The 20384-nt window shown below is 42.2% G+C and overlaps 1 protein-coding gene across 4 annotated transcripts in view; it reads right to left on the reverse strand.

The window, feature by feature from the left end:
• The window catches only part of ZDHHC14 (zDHHC palmitoyltransferase 14), a 116466-nt gene extending 101665 nt beyond the window's left edge, over positions 1-14801 (reverse strand). For 2 of the 4 annotated variants that reach the window (XM_076333793.1, XM_076333790.1), the window contains exon 1: positions 13663-14800. In XM_076333793.1, the coding sequence (XP_076189908.1) occupies positions 13663-13913 (251 nt within the window). In that variant the 5' untranslated portion in view covers positions 13914-14800. Of the gene's footprint in view, positions 1-13662 lie in introns of all 4 variants that reach the window. The other 2 variants (XM_076333792.1, XM_076333791.1) reach the window with 2 other exon arrangements.
• Between the last annotated feature and the right edge of the window lie 5583 nt (positions 14802-20384).

The raw sequence follows: 20384 nt of genomic DNA on the forward strand, positions 1-20384 counted from the left end.
CTCCTCTGGAGTATCAGCTGAGTAAAAAAGCAAAATTATTTTATCCCACCCAATCTTTATACACTTTCCTCTGCAATGTCCTTCTGACCCCAGCACACTCTTTTGATATATTCAAGTACTGGAAATGAGTTTCCGGCTGCCAGGGACTAGCATTAAAAAACAGTGCACAGTGCAGCCTGATCCTAAAAAGGTCTGGGGTTCATTACATTAGAGGAAAAAAAAAAAACATACATATTTTACTCTGAAGATGAACACTCACATCAGTGATGAGAAGTCTCAGAGCCTCCACAGCTCAAGGTAAAGAGAAGAGAGCCTTCTGAGCTTAGTGTCTTGTAAAAGAAGAATGATTATCCTTTCAAGATCTTATATTGAATTAGATTCATCTCTGTCAGATTTCAGTCCAAAACTTCTTCCCTGTCTTCTGCTCTACAGACAATTCCTTCTGCTCTGATTAGCTTTAGGTGTCTTATTTAACAAAATCGTTTTAAAGGCCAATTCTTTTATCGCACTGTGAATAGAGACATCCACTCCAACTGCCTTTTGCATGCAGGCTGTTCAATTTTCCATTAACTGCTTTATCATTCTTCCTTCATCCTCCTAAGCTGAAACTTTCAACACTTACAATACCAAACAAACCAACAAAACAAAAAAACACCCAAGTAGGCAGCTGAATGGGACTGTGAAGAAACAGGCAATTTCCCTGGGTTGTTTGCTATCTCAGCTGAAGCATGGAAGAAATGGCAAGGATTGAGAATACTCCTTTCCTGGTTCAGTTTAGCATATTTTGAGCTAACTCAGCTGTTTTTACACAGACTAAGGTGAAGAAGCATTCATGCAGCTTTTCCATAGGCTCTGCTATCAAATGCAATACAAAACATTGGCTCTGCAGTCTGGATATGGCGAACAGTACACAGACAAGGATGCGGGAAAGAATTGCTTCAGTTACTGCCCCTGTGTTGTCTTACAGAATTGGGTATAGTGTCTTTTAAAAAAAAAAAAAATTACAGAAAAAAAGGCATGAACAAGTAAGGAGCACTTAATAATGCGTTATTTGAAAGATGCTGCAGTTCAAGTTCTGTAAACTACAATCCAGTTACTTCAGAAATAAAATGTGTTTAAGAAGTCAGAACTCTGTAGTTTCTCATTAAACAACTAAATAGTAATTCAGGTAAGCATAAAGATGTTCTGTTTGTGCCCTCACAGATGCCATACAATGAACCAAGACAACATAACAAGTTTCCTCAAGCTGGGATACAATTTAGAATCATAGCTAAGATGATCTGACAATCTCCTCGCTCTCACTTCCCCACTTCCTCCCTTGCACTAGTAATAACATTTTTCTGAATTTTCAGGGATTAAGCTCAGGGATCTAAAGCAGCAGAAAGTTTTTCTTTCTGTGGGCAGAAGGGAAGGATAAGCTTTCTGCAGGAAGGGAACTCCCTGAAGTGGTTCACCATTAGGTGGGGAAAAAAGCAGAGCCAGTCAAAAGAAGTAACATCTGAGGCCTGGGAGAAGGGAATCATAGAATAGTTTGGGTTGGAAGGCACCTTTCAAGGTCATCTAGTCCAACCCCTAAGAGGGGGGTACATCCTTTTCAGCAGCCTACGACCATCAGATTCGTCTCGCTGCAACTGAGCCTGCTAAACAGAAAGGAAACTGGGATGCTCCTATGAAATACTCTAAAGTTTTGTTTGAATTCATGAGCAGTAAGAATCCAACTTGTCCCCTCAGAAAAAGCAGGCAGGTAGGTCTACAGGCATGAAGTTCACTCAGAAAAACAGTGCTTTGAGTATGTGGTATGGGGAAATGCCCCTTTGGCTTCCACCAGCCTCAGAGAAACTTAGCAGTGATAGCTACTATAGGACAGAGATTCAGATATATTTCGCTCAAATAAAATATGCTCTGTTTCATTTAAGCTTTCTCCTCTTATAATTTTATTTTCAATTTGTAATCCAGAACTGGACACCTGCCCTACTGGAATTATTTATGTGTTTTTTTTTTTTAAAGCAAACCAATGTTTAAATGGAGTTTGGATTAATCTGACATATTTAGGGTATTTTTCCTTCTCCAAAGATAACAAATCCAGCTTTAGCGGCTTTTGAGACAAACCATTTAATTCTGTATGTCTAGGAGTCCAGAACCTGGAACGTGCTATCTATTAAGGTATAAGAGTTGATCTGAAGCTAGTATTGTCAAGTAGCAGGCTCAAGGAGGAAGCTGAACCTGCAGGATCCAAACAACTTTTTGACCTGGCTCAAGCACTGGGAGACAGACCCCATGATTTGACATATCTGCACAATGATACAGGCAAACACAATGTAGATCACGGGGAAAAAATTGTACTCTCATCCCTTATGACTACAGAAAGGGGAAAACTGTCTTTCAACTTCGTCTTTACTGCCTCCCCACCCCTTCTACAGCAACAGTGCTCTTAGTCTATTAAAAGTGAACAAGTGACTAGGAAGATTAGATGGAAGGAAAGAAAAGTTCACAAAATTTAAGTGAGACACGGACAAACTGATGAACATAACACACTACTGGAACAACCCCATACAGAGACATTCTTCTGGATGAAATTGATTTTATTTAAACTTAATGCTGTTGTTTACATGATAAGAAAAGAAAATGCTAACTATAATTCAGCAAAAGCCAGATGGAGAGTAGAGGGCAAAGCTTGGTGAGGAACAGCAGATAAGTGAAAGAAAGCAGCCTTCGAAAATGCACTTTGAACTGAGAAAGCCATATTCAAAGGTAAGAAAAGAGAAGAGGGGACAAAAAGAACAGCTATGGATATTTCACTAGCAAATTTCTAAGTTTTGTTGGACTGAGACTTTAGGTTCAGATCCTAAGACTAAATAAAACCGAAGTTCTCGTGAAATACGCATGTAATAAACGGGTCATTAAAACAAGATTAAAATTATCTCACTAGATGTACCTTTTGCTGTCTTATGGGAAGAAGTTCTCAGATTTTCACAGATAACACAGAATGGCTGAGGTGGGATTGGACCTCTGGAGATCACCAAGTCCAACCCCCCAGCTCAAAGCAGGGTCAGCTAGAGGACGCTGCTCAGGTCTGCCTCTGGTTGGTTTTCAGTATGTCCATAGCCTCTCTGGGCAACCTGTGCCAGTGTTCGATCATCCTCACAGCAAAAAACCCCAAACCAAACAGGCAAACAAACAAACAAACAAAACCCCCCAGCTTCTTTCTTACATTGAAATTGTATTTCATTTTGTGTCCATTGCGTCTTGTCCTGTCATTGGGCACCACTGAGGGCTCCTTCTTTTTTACTCCCCCTCCCCAGTCAGGCACTTACTTTAGTAAGATCCCCCCCGAGCCTTCTCTTCTCCAGGCTAATTCACCAAGGCAAACCAGAAGCGACTATGCTCTTTACACAGTGCACTCCAATCTTTTATATCACACCATACAACACATTTCATGTACCAGTCTACTCAGACTAACGACAAAGTTTACTTGGCTGTTTCCACACCCGATGCCTCTCCAGCCCTGGAAAGAGTTCAAATCATGTTGAATGATAAAACTATCTTAAAAGTTGTATTTTTTCACTATACAGAAGCATTAAGGGCTTCAGCTCTAAAGCAACCACATTCACAAGAAGCAAGTTTTAGAGTTGCAATACTGATGAGAGAGAAGTCACCGCTGTCCTAGCTTTTACTTTTCTTCTTAGTGCTTTTAACTGCTTTACATAGTTCCAAATGAGGAAAAATTATAACTCTTCCACGTTCTAATTCAACACTAGAAAGCCCTTTTTGCCAATAAGGAACATGCATGGACAGCTGTGCCATGAAAACCCACACCATGAGCACAAACAAGCATGCCAGCAAAATTTAAGTACAGGCTGGTCTGACCGTTGTACTCTGAAACATGGCATTCATAACCACTGGGATATCTAACAAGCGTACAGAACATGCAAGACCAGGACTGCAATTTCCTGATATCCAGACAGCTCAAAAAAGAGGGTACACAAAATGTATCACAATCAGAAACAAAAGTTTTGTATTAGTACTCCTGTTCCTAGCAGGGGAAACAGCTTCTGATCCCTGCCAATGTTTTTTAATCTATATTCATAACTTCTAGTAATATACTGAGTGTTTATGCTAAAATAACAACAAATTCTAGTATATCTAGTATATATATAAGAATGCTCTTAAGAACTAGTATATATTGATCATGTGTATAAGAAACATATACTAAACACCACAAAGTTATTTCATACATTCACTCAATGCAGACAATGTAACAGTGTTATCTTGCACTTAAACTTTAACATGAAATTCACAAACTGCAGATTTTGTGTACATCTTAACTTCTGAGTTCAGGTTCTCAGTTTTCAATTTAATTCTCAGTATTCTATTTCATCTCTGTTTTGTAATTTTTTTTTTTTAAATAAGAGTAAAATTTAAAGAAGAAGCTGAACTGACTGCATATTCACCACAATAAACGCACGCTGCCAGAATTTATTGCAGTAAGCAACTTAAGGGGATGGCAAGAGTGGAAAAACAAAACAAAAACAGCTGTGATCTCATTAGCCAAGCTCATTATGTAAGACCTCATTAGCCACCATTCACAATAACGTGAATAAACCCTACGGACACTGATGGAAAAGAAGTGATCAGGGATACAGAAGCTGAATAATCATATAGTATTACAGCACACTATCAACTTAGTAGTTAAAGTTCTGGAATGCAACTGGGTAAGATCGCCACTAACACACACTGGAGAAAGCCCATGGTTGGGCTTTGCAAGTACAAAGCCCCCTTAGCCTAGTAACTGCAGTACGAACAGGAGTTCAAATATGAACACGTAGAACAGGGTAAGGGACAGGGGGTATGATACACAAAACTGAGACTCCAAAACGCTTCAGCCTCCTTCCCTAAGTACGTTTTACGTTACTAACATTTAATACTTCTGCAATGTGAGAAATATGAACAGAATTTTATTTTTGGCTATTACACAGACTTCATCTTGATTTCTTGATTTTAGTCTTTCTTTAGTTTGAAAAAGTTTAACCACTTTACAGTTTTTGTATTAAGTTCCAAAAAAAACGGGCTGTAATTATATGAAGTTTAACAAACTTTGGTAGTTCCAGCTGACTTCAGGGGATTTTTCCCCTTTTCCATCAGCTTTGCCAAATGAAAGACGAGCAGCATTGACACGTACAAACCTTTACTGGATGCCTGGAACTTAAGTGATCATCAGCTACTACAGCCTCACTTAGAAGGATCATCAATCACGATAACAAAAGTTTCCTAGATAGAGTTGTTATATTTTAAGCAATTTTTCAAAATGTCTCAGTATTTTAAGCCAGTAGGTTTTTTGACTGGGCTATTTTGAAACAATCATGCAGCTTAGAAAGTTAAAAATATTCTCAGCTTTCTCCTCTTCTGCAGTCATCTTCACTTCCTCATTAATTAGTTCACATTTTAATGTTACAACTAACAGTTTAATGCTGCACTAGAATGGAGAGACCCTTTCCATTAGAAAGGCAGTATAAAAGGTTTTGTTTTGTTGTTGTTTCTAACTACTTAAAAGGTATAACTTAGTTGTTAAAAGAGAATTTATATTTTAATGTCCAGTTCAAATTTCAGCATTTCAGTTTCTACTGAATCTACAAATAAGCCCAGATGTTTTTAACAAAATATTTTTTCCATCCCCCCCCCCCCCAAAAAAAAAAAAGAGAATGAACAGAACAGTTTGGTTCAAGTTCTGCACAGACTAATATTTTCTCTTTTCATTCTACAGGAAGATAATTTCTCAGTCATCCAGAGGGTAAGAGGGTAGCTAAACACTGATATATTTTGTTTTGTATGAAATGCCATTTACAAAATAATAATGCAACACAGCTATGACAGAAAATAAATCATGTAGTAACAAAGGTATTCTTTGCATCATTAGTCCAAATATAAACATGAGTAAAAATAACACTTTACATGAACCTAAACACATAACATGATGCCTGAGAAACTGACTTGTGAAAACATCTGAAGAGAATCACCTTTCCTTCAAACAAGGTATGAAAATTTCTGCAGGGTTGATGTGAGAAGGGTCCCAGAGAAAGTCACATGGCAATGCCAGTCTTCCAAGAAGAAGTAATAGAAATTAGTTTTTCAATAGTGTAAATCTATTTAACATGACTCTCCCTATACTAGTCTCCAGAAGATACATTTTATACCTTTGGCACACATCCATTCAGATAAAGGGGCAACAGTACCTACTCAGGGAAGGACAAAACAAAACAGGCATACTATACAGATTATGTCAACAACAGAAACCTCAAACTTTTGAGTGATTAATTCAGATAGAATTTATCAAACAACTGTCACAAAACTACAAGTCTAACCTCACAGTCTGGAAGCTGAAGATGTACAGAAGTATTATCCATCAGCATTTGTCAATATTTGAAGATATTTATATAGGTAAGAAAAACTGGATTCTGCACCTAGGACAGAGTAACGCCAGGCACAAGTATAGATTGAGAGACGAGTGGCTGGATAACAGCCCTGCAGAAAGGGATCTGGGGGTGCTGGTCAAGTGCAGGGGTGCCCTGGCAGCCAAGAGGACAAACCACATCCTCAGGTGCACCAAACACAGTATAACCAGCCGGTCAAAAGAGGTGATTATCCCACTGTATTCAGCATTGTTGAGGCCCCACCTCGAGTGCTGTGTGCAGTTCTGTGCCCCACAATTTAAGAAGGATGTGAAGGTCCTTGAATGCATCCAGAGGAGGGCAACAAAGCTGGTGAAAGGGCTGGAAGGAATGTCCTAACGAGGAGCAGCTAAGGACTTTGGGCTTGTCTAGTTTGGAGAAAAGGAGGCTGGGGGGCAACTTCATTGCTCTCTACAGCTTCCTGAGGAGGGGACATGGAGAGGGAGGTGCTGATCTCTTCTCCCTGGTATCCAGCGATAGGACATGTGGGAATGGTTCAAAGCTGCGCCAGGGGAGGTTTAGACTGGACATCAGGAAGCATGTCTTTACCGAGAGGGTGGTCAAACACTGGAACAGGCTTCCTAGAGAGGCGGTCAATGGCCCGAGCTTGTCAGTGTTTAAGAGGCATTTGGACAATGCCCTTAATAACAGGCTTTAACTTTTGGTCAGCCCTGAATTGGTCAGGCAGTTGGACTAGATGGTCGTTGTAGGTCCCTCCAACTGAAATAGTCTATTCTATTCTATTCAACCAAACTTTGGAAATTGCCTTTTTTCCCCACTCTGGAAGGGATATCAAATATCCCAGGTGAGAATTTACACCTGTCTACAACAATCATGCTGAGCTATGATGAGAGCAGAAAACCACCCCCCAGCAGGCTGTGACGGAATTTCCCTTCTTTCTCCAAGGGTGACATCAGGCAAAGGAGACCACAAACGTTCACATTTCACTCTGAAGATGCACATGTATCAATGGTCCAAAGCTACATAGTGATTTCCCCAAGGTCCTGAGAGGACACAGTACCTGAGAAGCCAACATCACTTCTTACACCGTTATACTCCCTATTTTCATTTCCCTCCACCTCTGCAAAGAAAAGGTGGAATTATAAGTAGAACTATAGCTGAGAAAGGAGTAAATTAAAAGACCAAAAATTATGTTAAAAACTTGTCTTCCCCATGAAACAGTAGATAAAGGCCATCAACTAAGCTGAATACAAAAAAAACCCAACCAACCAAAAAAGAACCAAAACCCCCACCAACCAAAAAACCACCCTCGGGGAAAAAAAGGCTGTTTAACATTTCTTTTGGAAAAGGCATTAGTGTTACAAAACCATAAAAAGCCTCTGCAGTTTCAGGGGAACTAAAGAAGGTACAACTTCCAAAAACAAGAGAGGTTATCCTTCTGTTATCCTCACAGAATTTTACTCTGAGAAGTGAAGCATTTCCACATCATTATCCATTTCCACATAAATAAACCTAGCCTTGAAAAGTAGAGGTGCATGACCTAATATCAAATGCTATTAGTACATTCCTGGATAAAAGGATTTCAATTTATATCATATAATTCATTCAAAACAGGTTTAAATGTTTAAACTGATGTACCTGTTCAGTGAAGCACTACTTTAAGATAGGGTAGTACAAAACTATCCCCTTTTAGCCAGGGAGAAACTTCAGCAGACATACTTGCACAGATCACTGAGAAACTTAGAAGAGATGAATTAAGTAAACTTTTTTGTGACCAAGGAAAGGAAAGTCCCTTATCAAGGAAAAAAGTATTAAATATACTTTGTACCTGAAAGATATTTGATTCTGACAGTTAACATTTTCAGAGTAATTTAAGTGCTAAGAATAAACAACATCTGGTTGGAACGCATACCATCTCTTAGGAATTTGCCATACCATTTAGTATATCTATATAAACTCAGTACAAAAAGTAAACCCTAAAGATTAGACTTACTGTATTCTATGTCTTTTTCACTAAGTTATCACAGATGCACAACATGACAAAATGAGAAACAGAAATATTGCTCTGGTTTAATTTTAATGACAGATTTTTTTTTTTTTTAAACAAAACTGGGAGGAAAAAAACCCACCTACTCATCACTGCATTCGCCTACGCCACCATGCATTATTAGGCGGCTACTGCCTTCCATGTAGAAAAGGATGCAGTTCTCTGTTGAACAATCATTTTAGTTGTTATGCCACGATTTTTGCTTTAAAATCCATTTTGACATCTTCAGGAGGAAATGCCCTACAAGTTTATAGCAGCCTTTAACAGCTGAAATCAGATTGGTAGCACTTCCTTCTAAGGAACTCGTAATTTAAGGACATGGTCATCAAAAGACACAAGTAACCTACTCATCTTAAGAGCAGAGGAAGAAAGATAAAAGATGAAGAACATCCCACCTACTTGGAATACGACCTCACACTAAGAATCCACCTCTTGCAAGTGCAGAAAACATTTGCCATAAGATGAAGATGATTGTTGATACCACAGTGAAAATGCTCAGCTTACTGACATCAGTGTTTACACATAGAGGTTTGTCACAGTGAGCAGCAAGTTACACCACTTTGCCATAGCATGCGCTATAGAAGTTCAATATCGAACAATCTACACCGCATCAGAAAGCGTGACTCATGAATGTCCTCCAGTCACACTGGTTTTCAAAGTGGGAGGCATGGAGCAGGTTGCCAGCAACTGCAAGAGCAGATAGAAAGCAATGATTTGTACACACATATGCACATGAACAGTCTCAGTTTAAATAATTTTCCAACATCCATCTTCCGAAAGACAGTGCAATTACACAAATGCTCACAAAAATCAAGATTTAACTGGCTCAAAAAAAAAAATATCCAGTTTGTTGAATCAGTGCAAGTGTCAAATTGTATCAGAATTGACAGGGCTCTGACTCACGTTTACAGAGAAAAGAGCTGCACTGCTTCAGCCCTTCCAGCATCCTTACCATCTGCTCCAACCTTCTCCCAGAGCAACTGAGTTGAAAGAAAACATGACTGTGCCTTAGTCAATTCAATTCAGTCGGCATCTTCACTTAAACCCACCTTTTACAGGAAGTTTAATTTGCCTGCCTGAACTGAAGCAGCTCAGGTGCAGACATGTGCCTTCCTACTACCTGCGCAGTAAGGTCCAAGAAGGAAGGGAGCTGGCAGACGGGGCAGCGTTAACTCACAGTACAGTAGCAAAGCAGCCAAGCTCATCTACCACCATTCTGGAACTCATGAAGCTTGTGCATCCATACAAGACCTGCCATTTAACAACAAGATGTCTGTTTTACGTATCCTACTGTGTTAAATATGTTGTTCAGCCTCCATTTTGCTTTCCTGTAACCTACAAAAAGAGTACCCCCAAATGACCATAGCCATAAAGGGTTCTTTTCTCTTTTGAGTATGTATACCTAGCTGAATAAAAGCAGAGAGTATGAAGTGCCTTAGTTTTGCCTCTCTTTATTGCACCAATAAAGGACTTTACATATACGTAAATACAGCGGTTGGACAGGCTAGGTACAGCGGTGAAATCTGCCCTTCAGTTACAGATGCTATCTTTGCTCTGGGGAAAGGAATTTGTTTTCCAAGCTTTTCATGCGGCTACTTTTACATAAGCACTGAATAGTTTAAAAAAAAAAAAAAAAAGTATGTTTGTGTAATGGGGCAAGGCAAAGGAAAAAAGGAAGTTCAACACAAAGCCAAATTTGCAAGAAAAAAAAAAACCCAGCTAAATATCACAAGGTTGGAGTAAGGAAATATATTTCCAAGATAAAATAACATACCCAAATTTTGAAGACAAATTAAGTAATTTGTGGTGCCTCACCTTGAGCATTTTAAAATAGGCATCATTTTTAAGAACACCTCAAGCACAGCATCCCTTGTGGGACCCAAAAGTGCTTGCAATAATTCATGTTACATTTAATAGACAAGTTACAGAAATAAAACTGCTTGTTATTTGCATTCTCTTCCTTCAGAAGGGGAGGGAGGCAGGAATTATAAATACTTCACCTGCTTGAAAGCTTATGGTTTGTTGTTTTTCTTTTAAGCAAATTCTGGCTTACCTCTTTGAAAATGAAAAGAACACTGAAGTGATAAAAGGAAGAAGTGGTGATGTACTTGGAGTATATGAAAGATAAAAGTCAGAGAGAAAGGAATAAAACCAGCCGAAAGTAGGAGCTAGAAAAAGTAGGCAGGAAAAAGCACAGAAGCGTAAATATAAAGAGGCAAAGATTACAAAGGCATGGTTCAATGTCAGAAGCTATACAGGTCAAGATATATGACATAGGTTTGATTTTGGAAAGCTAGGATTTGTTGATTCAGAGAAATGTATTTCTCCCCTGCAGAGCATTCCAAAGCATGTGAGATACAGCTCTGGATGAATGGGTGTCAAGAGTAAAATAAAAGGAAGGGAGGAAAAATCACATTAGAGGAACAAATGAAGCCAAAAGGATAAAAGGACAAGTGTTTATGTTAGCATGATGCTTTCCCAGGAATTAGCTGTCAAAGTCATCTCTTTCCTACTCCCCTTCTTCACTGCCTGCAACCAGGGAATGACTTGGAACATGAGTACCTATTTTCCAGTTTCCAAAACCAAGGGGAACAAAATCATTTATCTCAATCGTAGCAAAAGACCAAACAATTCCAAGAACATACAGGGTATCTTCCTCTTCAGTGACAGTTTGACCTTACAGTTCAGACAGGAGGCACACGCCCATTTGAAAATCACTTTGCCCACGTGTACACGAAGGACTGAAACACATTTCTGTCATATTCTGTAAATAGCTGGTTAATGAGGAGCATCATAACCAAATCAGCCAAATAATGGCAGTGACACACTAACAACTCAAGATGTTAGCAACTGATCAATAAATACTAACTTCAGACTACCACAAAGAGACACAATTAGAAACTGCTTCAAAGTAACACTGTTTAAGCAAAGAGACTCCCCTCTTTTCTTTGTAACATTAGCAACCTTCTGCAGTTCAAACGTCACAAACATGCTGAACACCATTCTCATAGTCTTAAGGTTTGGTTTTTTCATTAGCCTTCAGAGGATGAGTAATAATTTCCCAGTGCAAGCACTTTTTAAAGACCAAAATCTACCTTATTATTATAAAAATGAAATATCATTGCCAACCTCTACTTTGATTTTCCTTAAAAGGAGAGTGCACGTGATGCAAGAATGACTCAAGACCAGTGCACACACACAGAATTTATATAGTTATATAAAGCCAAAGATTTTCCCCTGCTTCAAGACTTCTGGTTAGAATAAGCACCAATTATATATCAAAATGCTGTAGCTTGACTAAAAATGTTGTCCATCACATATGGTTACATTGCAAATAAGCCCAAAGACACGACAGAAGTTGTAGTGTTCGACTCTGGTAGAGCACGTAACTCACAGCAGTAATGAAATCAGAAGGTGATGAACAGCTAGCAGCCCACCCTGCTCTAGCAGTTCTCAATCATGCAACTGCAGAGAATATTTATCTCTGAAGGATCAAAGTGTTAAAACATATAAATAAACTGTATATAGTGGCTTAATAAATAAATTTTACAATCATGATTAGAAAACATTACGGTTTTGATCCTACATTTACATTCTGGTATTCACGGGAAGTCCAGCGCTTGCCTTCAGAGGCTCTGCTGAAGGTGATGAGACCGCACACAGATGCGAGTGTCAGCCCACACAGAAAAGCTTTCCAAAACTAGGCCTAATCATGGCAAACAGAATAGAGTAGCACCCAGTCCTGATGCAATACTATCAGGTTACACCTTTAATACCTCTTTAAAACCAGGAAAGTAAACACGCTTGCAGCACATGGATACCATCATTGACTGTGTTATTTCAACTACTCAAAGGATGTTCAAGCAGCTTCACAATGTCTGCAGAAGATTTACAATTAATACATCCCTCTAAAGTAATCTGGAGCCCACTAAAGACAATTCATCTGCTGAGCTCACATATATATTTAGCCACTGGTTACCTGCTGAGCACTTTTACCTTCTTTACTGCTACCAGTATGTTAAGATGGTCTACATTTAACTGGTACAATTCAGGCTTTGCTAATGTCACTATCTTCTTCCTTGAATGACCTTTGTTGTTCAACTGTATCACTTAGCAAAGTGAACCGAATTTCTGGAGGCAGCGCTGAAGCTTGCTTATAAATAATAGTTCCTATTCAAGAAAATAGAGCTGTATATGAAGAATTTTTTCCTGCCACAAACCAAGCTACAATAGTTTAAAACAGGTAAAATAGCATTAACTCTTCAAAAACAATTCAATTATTACTATAGCAAGCGTTCTGGCAACATGAGCACCTTTGTACTCAGTGCTTTAAAAAAAAAAAGTAAATAAAAGTTGAACTGTATTGTTGATATCAAGTGCCTAATTCTTTATTGTCATGCATAGTTAATTTAACCACTCCAACATAAGTGCAAAAATCAGTATATTTGATTTGCTATCACTGTGTGTTCACAGATCCATAGATCCAAAGGACCCCTGAAGATTCAGAGCAACAGAGAAAAAAGCCCTAGGAGGACACCAGAAGCCTGCTTGAAAAAAAATCTAAAACTCCAGAACAAACATTGCTTAAACTAAGACCAAACTCACATACAAGTTATCATCACAAACAGAAAGAAAGTAATGCTGTTACCTAGTGGTGGAAACCTAGGTACATGCAAAAATGTACAGGTTTTTTGTTGTTGTTTTTTTTTTTAACTAACTTGGAATTCTCATCTACAAGCTATTAAATGACTTCAAGAGGAAAAAAAAAAGGCCTAATTAATAAACTAATGAAAGATATTGCTTTTCTTGCATTCAGTTCTGCGACAAAGGGTCAGTATTTTTGCACCTGCCAGTTTTGATTCTCAGCAGAGTAACTGACAGACAAGAAGCTACATCATTTCCTGACCATCCCAAACCTGCTCTTTTACACTCCTCTTGCAACATCAGCAAGAGCTGGAAACCTGTGGTATAAAAGCACTAAAACCTTAATCCTCAAACATGAGTCTTCCACAGAGTATGATAACCAAAACAGGATCGTGCGTCCCTCAGCATCTTATCAGATCATATTTTCAATTATATAAACCAACATTAGCTGAATTCAGTCAGCATTCTCTATGACATCGGGATAAACACATTTACTTTGCTTTCAGCCAGAAAATAAATTAACTAGGGGAAGGGAAGGAAGATACAAAGACTAATGTCACTTACTCAAACGCAAAGAAGAGTCCACTGGTGACCAAGATGAGAACAAGAGTCAGGTAGAAGACTCCAGTCTGTCGAGCCATCATGATCCTCCCATTGCAGAAGAATTTGTTTCTTCCAGGAAAAACCTCCCATTTTCTCTTGGGAGCTGATTTCTTTTTCTTATGGGGAGACTCCATGGGAGACGAAGAGCTGTGTGTGCTGATCTGACTGTATTCACAGTCTTTCATGGGCCCACTACCACCTCCAGGAGTCATCAAGAGAGAGTAAAACGTGGGGAGAACCCCACCAAAAATACATACAATATATATATATATGCAAATATTCTTCCGACCGAGATAACCCTCTCCACCAGCCCCAGTTAATAAAAAAAGCAAATAAAAAGATGAAAAGTCTGCTACCAGACTAGCAATAGGTGTATCATGCAAACACACCAGTTAACTCTTCAGAAACCAAAGCTGTCATATCTGAAACGCTTGAGAGGGATCCTTCCTTCCTTCCTCCACCAGTTACAAAACAACCATGTAGGACAATCCTTTTTAAAACAACTTATCACAAAACAAGACCCCCAAAAAAAAGTAATTATAAAGCAGTTAGGCTGTCCAAAAAAATTGTCTTTTTTTTTTTCAAGTTTATTTTCAAATGGGAGGGGTTTTTTTTTTCCTTCCCACGCACACCCTGAGAGATTTCTCCGAGGGTCAGAAGGTTGGTCAAGGCAAGGTTTAGCAATCGAGTCTATCATTCATAGAGATTTGTTATAATCCTCCTTTGCGCAGCAGATTTCACTGCTAAAAATGACCATTCCTAAAACGTTCCCTGAAGAGACACGCGTTAACAAATCATTAAGCAAAAAAAAAAAAAAAAAAGGCAAGAAAGAAGCCAGGCTGCAACTCCAGCTTCCGAGAAACACTTCAAGCTCTCTTCTTCCTGAAGCCGCAATTCAGCGGGAAGCGGCCGCCGCTCCGCGCAGACCTGGGGGCGCAGGGCTCCCCGCGGGCCCTTCTCCCCTGTCACGACTCCACCGAAGGGGATTCTCCCGACCCCGAGGCAGCCCGCGGCAGGGCCGGTCGCCGACAGACACCGGCGCCTCGGGAGCAGGTCCTCATCCTCCCTCCCCGCCGAACCGCTCCTCCGCCTCACGCCCCGGGCGGCGCCGCCGCCGCCGCGCTTAGCCCCCGCCTCCCCCTACACAACAGGTCCCCGCCGCCGCCTCATGCTCCCCAGCGCCTCAGCCCCGCGGGGCGGGCGGCCGTGCGGAAGGGGGGTTGGGGAGGGAGAGGAGAGGATAGGAGTGGAGAGGAGGGAGGCTTCGCTGCCGGTGGGAGATCTCTGCTGGGACTTCTCCCTCCCTTCACCATCCTCGCCGCCCGCCTCAGGGCCGCCGCGGGCGGCCGCACGCCGCCGCGGCGCAGGCTCTCGCCCACGGCCCGCGGCGGTGCCGGGGCCCCCCCCGCATCCTGCCCCCTCCCCTCGGCGCAGAGGAGCGGCTTCCCGCCGGCGTTCCTAGTTTCGCTGTGCTTTTGCCCGGAGCAAGGTGAGAAAAACGCCCAGCTCCCCCTCCGCAAGCCGGAGAGCGGCGACTTTCTCTCCCCCCCTTTTTTTTTTGGAGCCTCTATCCAGGTTTCTCCCCAGCAGCCAGACCCAGAAGCAGCAGCTGCCACCTCTTCATCTTCAGGGGGAGGCGGTAACCACCGCAGCGGCGGCCGCCCGCGGGAGGAGCGGGGGGTGGCGGCGAGGGACGGGACCACACAGGCGCGCACCCCCCGCCGCGGTCGGTCAGTCAGTCAATCGCTTGCCGGCGAGAGGGCAAGCAAGTCCCCCGCGCCGCCCCCAGCGGGGACGCCGCGCCGCCGGCCCGGCCCAGCCCAGCCCAGCCCAGCCCAGCCCTCTCTCCGGCCGCTGGAGCGCGGCGACAGCGCTAACTCTTCCCCATCGCCGCCTCCGCAGGTAGCCGCCCGCCGGGCGGGCTGCAGGCGCAGGGGAGCGAGCCCGGCGGCGGGTGCCTGCGCTGGAGCCCCGCTCCCGCCGCCTCCCCGCCCGCCCGGGGCGGCCGCTCAGCCCCTCGCCGCCCCCGGCACGCGCGCACACAGGCACGCGCGCACACAGGCACGCGCGCACACAGGCACGCGCCGCGAGCGATATCTGCCGTCAGCCCCGGGCGGCGGCCCCGTCCTTCCCTGCTCCAGCTGCCGGGCCGCAGGCGAACCCAGTTGTGCGGGTGAGCGATAGGGAAAGAGAGACCCCGCCCACGCGGCCCGACCTAGCGGGACCAGCCTCCCTCCTCGTGCAGGCTCAGACACGGACGCTCAGGGACACGCCCCTCCTCCCGCTGGGAGTTGTAGTTTCGCTCCCCCGTTTCCGCGAAGCGGCCCCGGAGGTGGGAGGGCGGCAGGAGGGACTACAAGCCCCGGCATGCCTTGCGAGCCGTCCTGGCGGGAGGGGGCGGAGCGGGCCCGCCGGGCAGGGCGGGAGCGCTGGCAGGGCCCGGCGCGAGGCGAGGGCGGGGCGGGGCGGGGCTGCCCCCGCGGCTGTTGGGAGGGCGGTTGCCGCCCCGTGCGGGGCTTGAGGCGACCTCGCCCGTACCGCTCGTCCCCTGCGTTTCTCGTCCTCCGCAGGGCCCGCTTCCCCCGAGGCAGCCCTGCCTTCCCCTCCTGCCTTCCGCCGCGGGCTGGGCACGGCCGCGGCTGGTGTTTATGTCCGGGCTTGTATTTCAGTCAGGCCGGAGGGCCGGGGCTGCAACCCTGATCCATCCAGCTGGGAGCTGCGCTGCCCCTCCGCGGCTCCCCGGTCACCCGGCATAACCAGAGGTTGCTCCTGTCCCGCCTGCCCAAGGTCCTCCGCTGCACCGGTGAGCTGGGCCAACGGGCGGCTGTCCCCACTTTTGCTTGTACATGCAAACGTTTCACTGCTTTAGCGGTGGTGTCCACCCGCTCCATTACGTTGCTGGAAGAAACGGGCTTGCCCACCAACGCTGAGGTGTTTGTACAGACCCTTACTCTGTCCTGACTTCATGAGGCTGATCCCAGAAAAGTACGAGCCACGAAGGAAAAGCTTTTACAGAAACACAATCCTGCACCGAACCCTTCTCCTGCAGTACCGCCCCGGTGCAAAAGGGCACCAGTGGCAGGGTCACCTGCAGAGAGCCCAGGGAGGGGGGCTTCCCACAACTAAGACAGAACCACTCTCAAAGTTGCTTGCTGTTGTTTCTGCCTAGTATGTTCTCCGTGAACTACTAGAGATAAGCGAGCATGCACAGTGCTAACAAGGGTTTCACTTTGATGCATCTTTTACAAAGGTTTGCAACTTGCTAGCGGAGCTGTGTAACCTACAGAGGATGGACTAGTTTGGGACATGTGGTAGGAATCAACGCTCAGTTCACAAAACCCAAAAGCATACTGAAAAAATTTCTGGAAAAAGTTAAGATATATTACAATCAGCCTGCATCTCTCTTCGATGTTGTCCTAGGAGAGACACCAAAAAAACAGTGTGAGGATGCAGCTGAGTTCCTGTACATAGGCAATGTGTTTTCTGTTCTCATAATTCCATTTCTAATTTTGGAATGAAATATTTATCCCTTTAATTTAATTTGATAAGCTAATTCTTTATTCATAAACGGTGCCTGATAACAAAGGAACCATGGAACAGATTGACCAGCACTGGATACTCCCCCTTCCCTGGAGGAAATTAATTACATTGGTAACCAAATTATACAGAGTAGCCTGGTAGACACTCTCCTTGTGAGTCTACGATCCATTTTATTGATACTCAAGAATCATTTTGGAAATGTTAATGCCACATGGGAAGAATATGGAGGGGTGTCTCCCTCTGCAAGGTGTAAAAGAGTAGTCCTTTGGCAAGTGGGCAGCAGGATGTAAAACCAGTTTCTGATGTCATCTCTCACGCAAATCCATTGGCACCCTTTTTCCCACATGTAGTGAATGCATTATTCCTTCCCATCTCCTTCTCCTCTTGTAGTGCCTGTTGTCAACAGTTTGCCTGCTATCTTGTAACTTAGATATCACAGCATTTTTTTATTCTTTGAAATGTTCTTTATAAACAGCTAATAACCTTTCTATCTTCATGAATACAGCACCAATATATGCCAGCAGAAGGCTGCTGACAGAAATTTTGTGGTTCAGTGACAAGCATTTTTAGTCTTCATCAGGTTTTTATTAGCATATTGCAGGAGATCTGTCTTCAGTGCTTTGACAATATTAATGACTGTATGATGTCGAATGGCACTATTCTCTCCTGAGATTATGAAATATTTTAGACATTCACAAATAGAGCAAACAGTTGATGTAAAAATGTCATTGTTGGCTTATCTTCACAGGTAGCACTCAGGCTAATTTCACAAACACTCTTCGGAAGCAAAACATTTGTAAACAATACCAGCACCTCGTTGAAGCTGCTGTCTCACTCCACAGTTTTTCCCTTGGGTTTTAAGACGTTATGGTTGGGAAGTGAACTTCAGCCATATTAACTGAGAGAAATACATAAAGGAATTTGAGGAGTGCCTGGAAAAATAATTCTGAAAGTCAAACTCAGAGAACAAACACACTTTCACTTTCAATAGTGAATCTACTTTGATTCTAACAGGATCATCCAGTGCCACACATTGTACTTTTCACATGATAGCCTGTTCTAGTCCCTAATCAGTACCAGTATCGCATTGGAATTTAGAGTATTATTGATGTCCTTTTGCAAACATCATGAACACATTATCAGCACCTCTTTGAAGTTGTTTTTAAAACAATTTGAAAACTCCCCTGCAAAAAAGACTTTATACAGCTAATATTTCACACAATTCAATGTTATTCTTGAAAGCATTTGTTATCGTTTATCCACAACATTAATGAAAATTGGTTTGAGGCACTGAGTAGATTAAATCTTAAACACAGTAGGTAGGACAAATATTCTCTCTTCATAAAACTTTGTAGGATCATGTGTTACGGTATCTACTCTTCTGATTTCTTGTTTGTGACTCAGGTTGATCTCGTGCAATAGATGAATATGTTGCAGCAACATTACCTAGTTTAAAAAAAGGACAGACTATTTTTTTGTTAGGAAAATGCTAATGAAAGAGCTGTTGCCACTGAAAGTTGCTCTCTCTTACCCTGTCTGCAGTGTGGAAGTGTCATAAGGGCAAGTCTTAAAACAACAAGGAAGCTAATTTGCTGAGACAACACGTCACCTTACACATATAGAACATCTGTTACCATGCTTCATGGCAGAATCTGCTTGACTATGCTGGAAGCATTATCAGAAGAAGTATGTAAGTGATTAAATAAACACAAACTAGGAAACTGCAGCATTTTGGACATAAAAGATATCTGTACTCCACACATCCTACCCTGCCAAACCAATAGCCTTTTACTTCCAACCAAAAAAGGGGGATGAAGCGGCAGGTATTGAACTGAAAGATCTTCTGATATTCTTACAGGTGGAAAGAAAGCTAGGCACTGCTGTGGACACATTTTCTAGGCACATTTTCCACATCTTTCTCAATGAATTTTGAAAAATAAATTAAAAAAATATTCAAACAAGGTAGTGATAATACCATTGTCATGCAAGACACTGAAAGTAGCGTTGCAGGTCCAGACTTGCTGAATACTACAGTACATCACATATGCCAGTTTACAATGTTTTTCAGAAGTAACCTCTCCCTGTACCACTGCTTGGACAGTGAGCCATCATTTTAGAGTCTTACCAATTACCAACTATTCATTTTGTGAAAGTACTTAATTTCCTTGAAAAAGGTTTTGGGTAAACTAGAAATATTTCATAACAGCTGGGAGGAAGAGAGAGTGAGAATGCACATCAGAATCACTCTCTAAGGAACCAAAAAAATAAAGAGGTTTTCATTACAACAATGTGATCAACTTAAGCAGATCCAAAAAGCTTCTAAGTGTCTCTTAAGTCTTGCTTTTGAAAGACCGAGATGATTAGTCATTTATTGTACAGCCTTCCAACAAAGTGTAACATATACTACTTCTCTGCTGTAGGTGAGTTAAGCAGGCAAGAGGAGGTAAGAAAGCTTTTTCATGGCAAGCTCTGGAAACCAGAATCAAGTTTGTATTTACATTTATCCACTGCATGTTAAAATCATATCTCTTGATCAGGGTGGCTTTTTATTCTGTTTTGAAGCATTAGAAACACAGTTGTTTATAATTTAAAAATCTGAAATGGCTTAATCATATAGAGTCTGGAATATTTTTATAGTTTTTCAACTTCTAACTTTGGCTTCTTACCATATAGCTTTATGGCTTTGGATAGAAATCAGAATCTATGGATATTTTAATTTATTCCAGCAGAATAAAATAAGAATTCTCCTTCAAAATGCAATCAAACTCCAGACGTTTTCAGAATAGGCCATGCTTCCCTGATCAATGACTGCTTCCAAAGCTGAAGGGAGACTGCCTCAAAATCTTAACAATTTAAACTAAAAATTAAACACGAGCATTGTGCGAGGTCATCAGTGTGGTATTTCAATCTTGTTTAACGTTTCTTCATGCTCTCATTTGAGTGAAGGAAAGAAAAAAGTCTTTCATTCTGGGAAGCTGACACAGGACGCGAGCCAACCAAAAGGGCTAGGAAAGTACAGTTACATGAGGAAAAACCCCAAAATTTTCCAGTGTTATCAGTCTTGGAGCACATCAAACGTTCCCTCACTGGAGTCAGGAAATAATTTTCCTCAGTCTTACATCATGTATTAGTAGAGTATGCTG

This window comes from Aptenodytes patagonicus, chromosome 3 (assembly GCF_965638725.1).
Source record: "Aptenodytes patagonicus chromosome 3, bAptPat1.pri.cur, whole genome shotgun sequence".
NCBI lineage: Eukaryota > Metazoa > Chordata > Aves > Sphenisciformes > Spheniscidae > Aptenodytes > Aptenodytes patagonicus.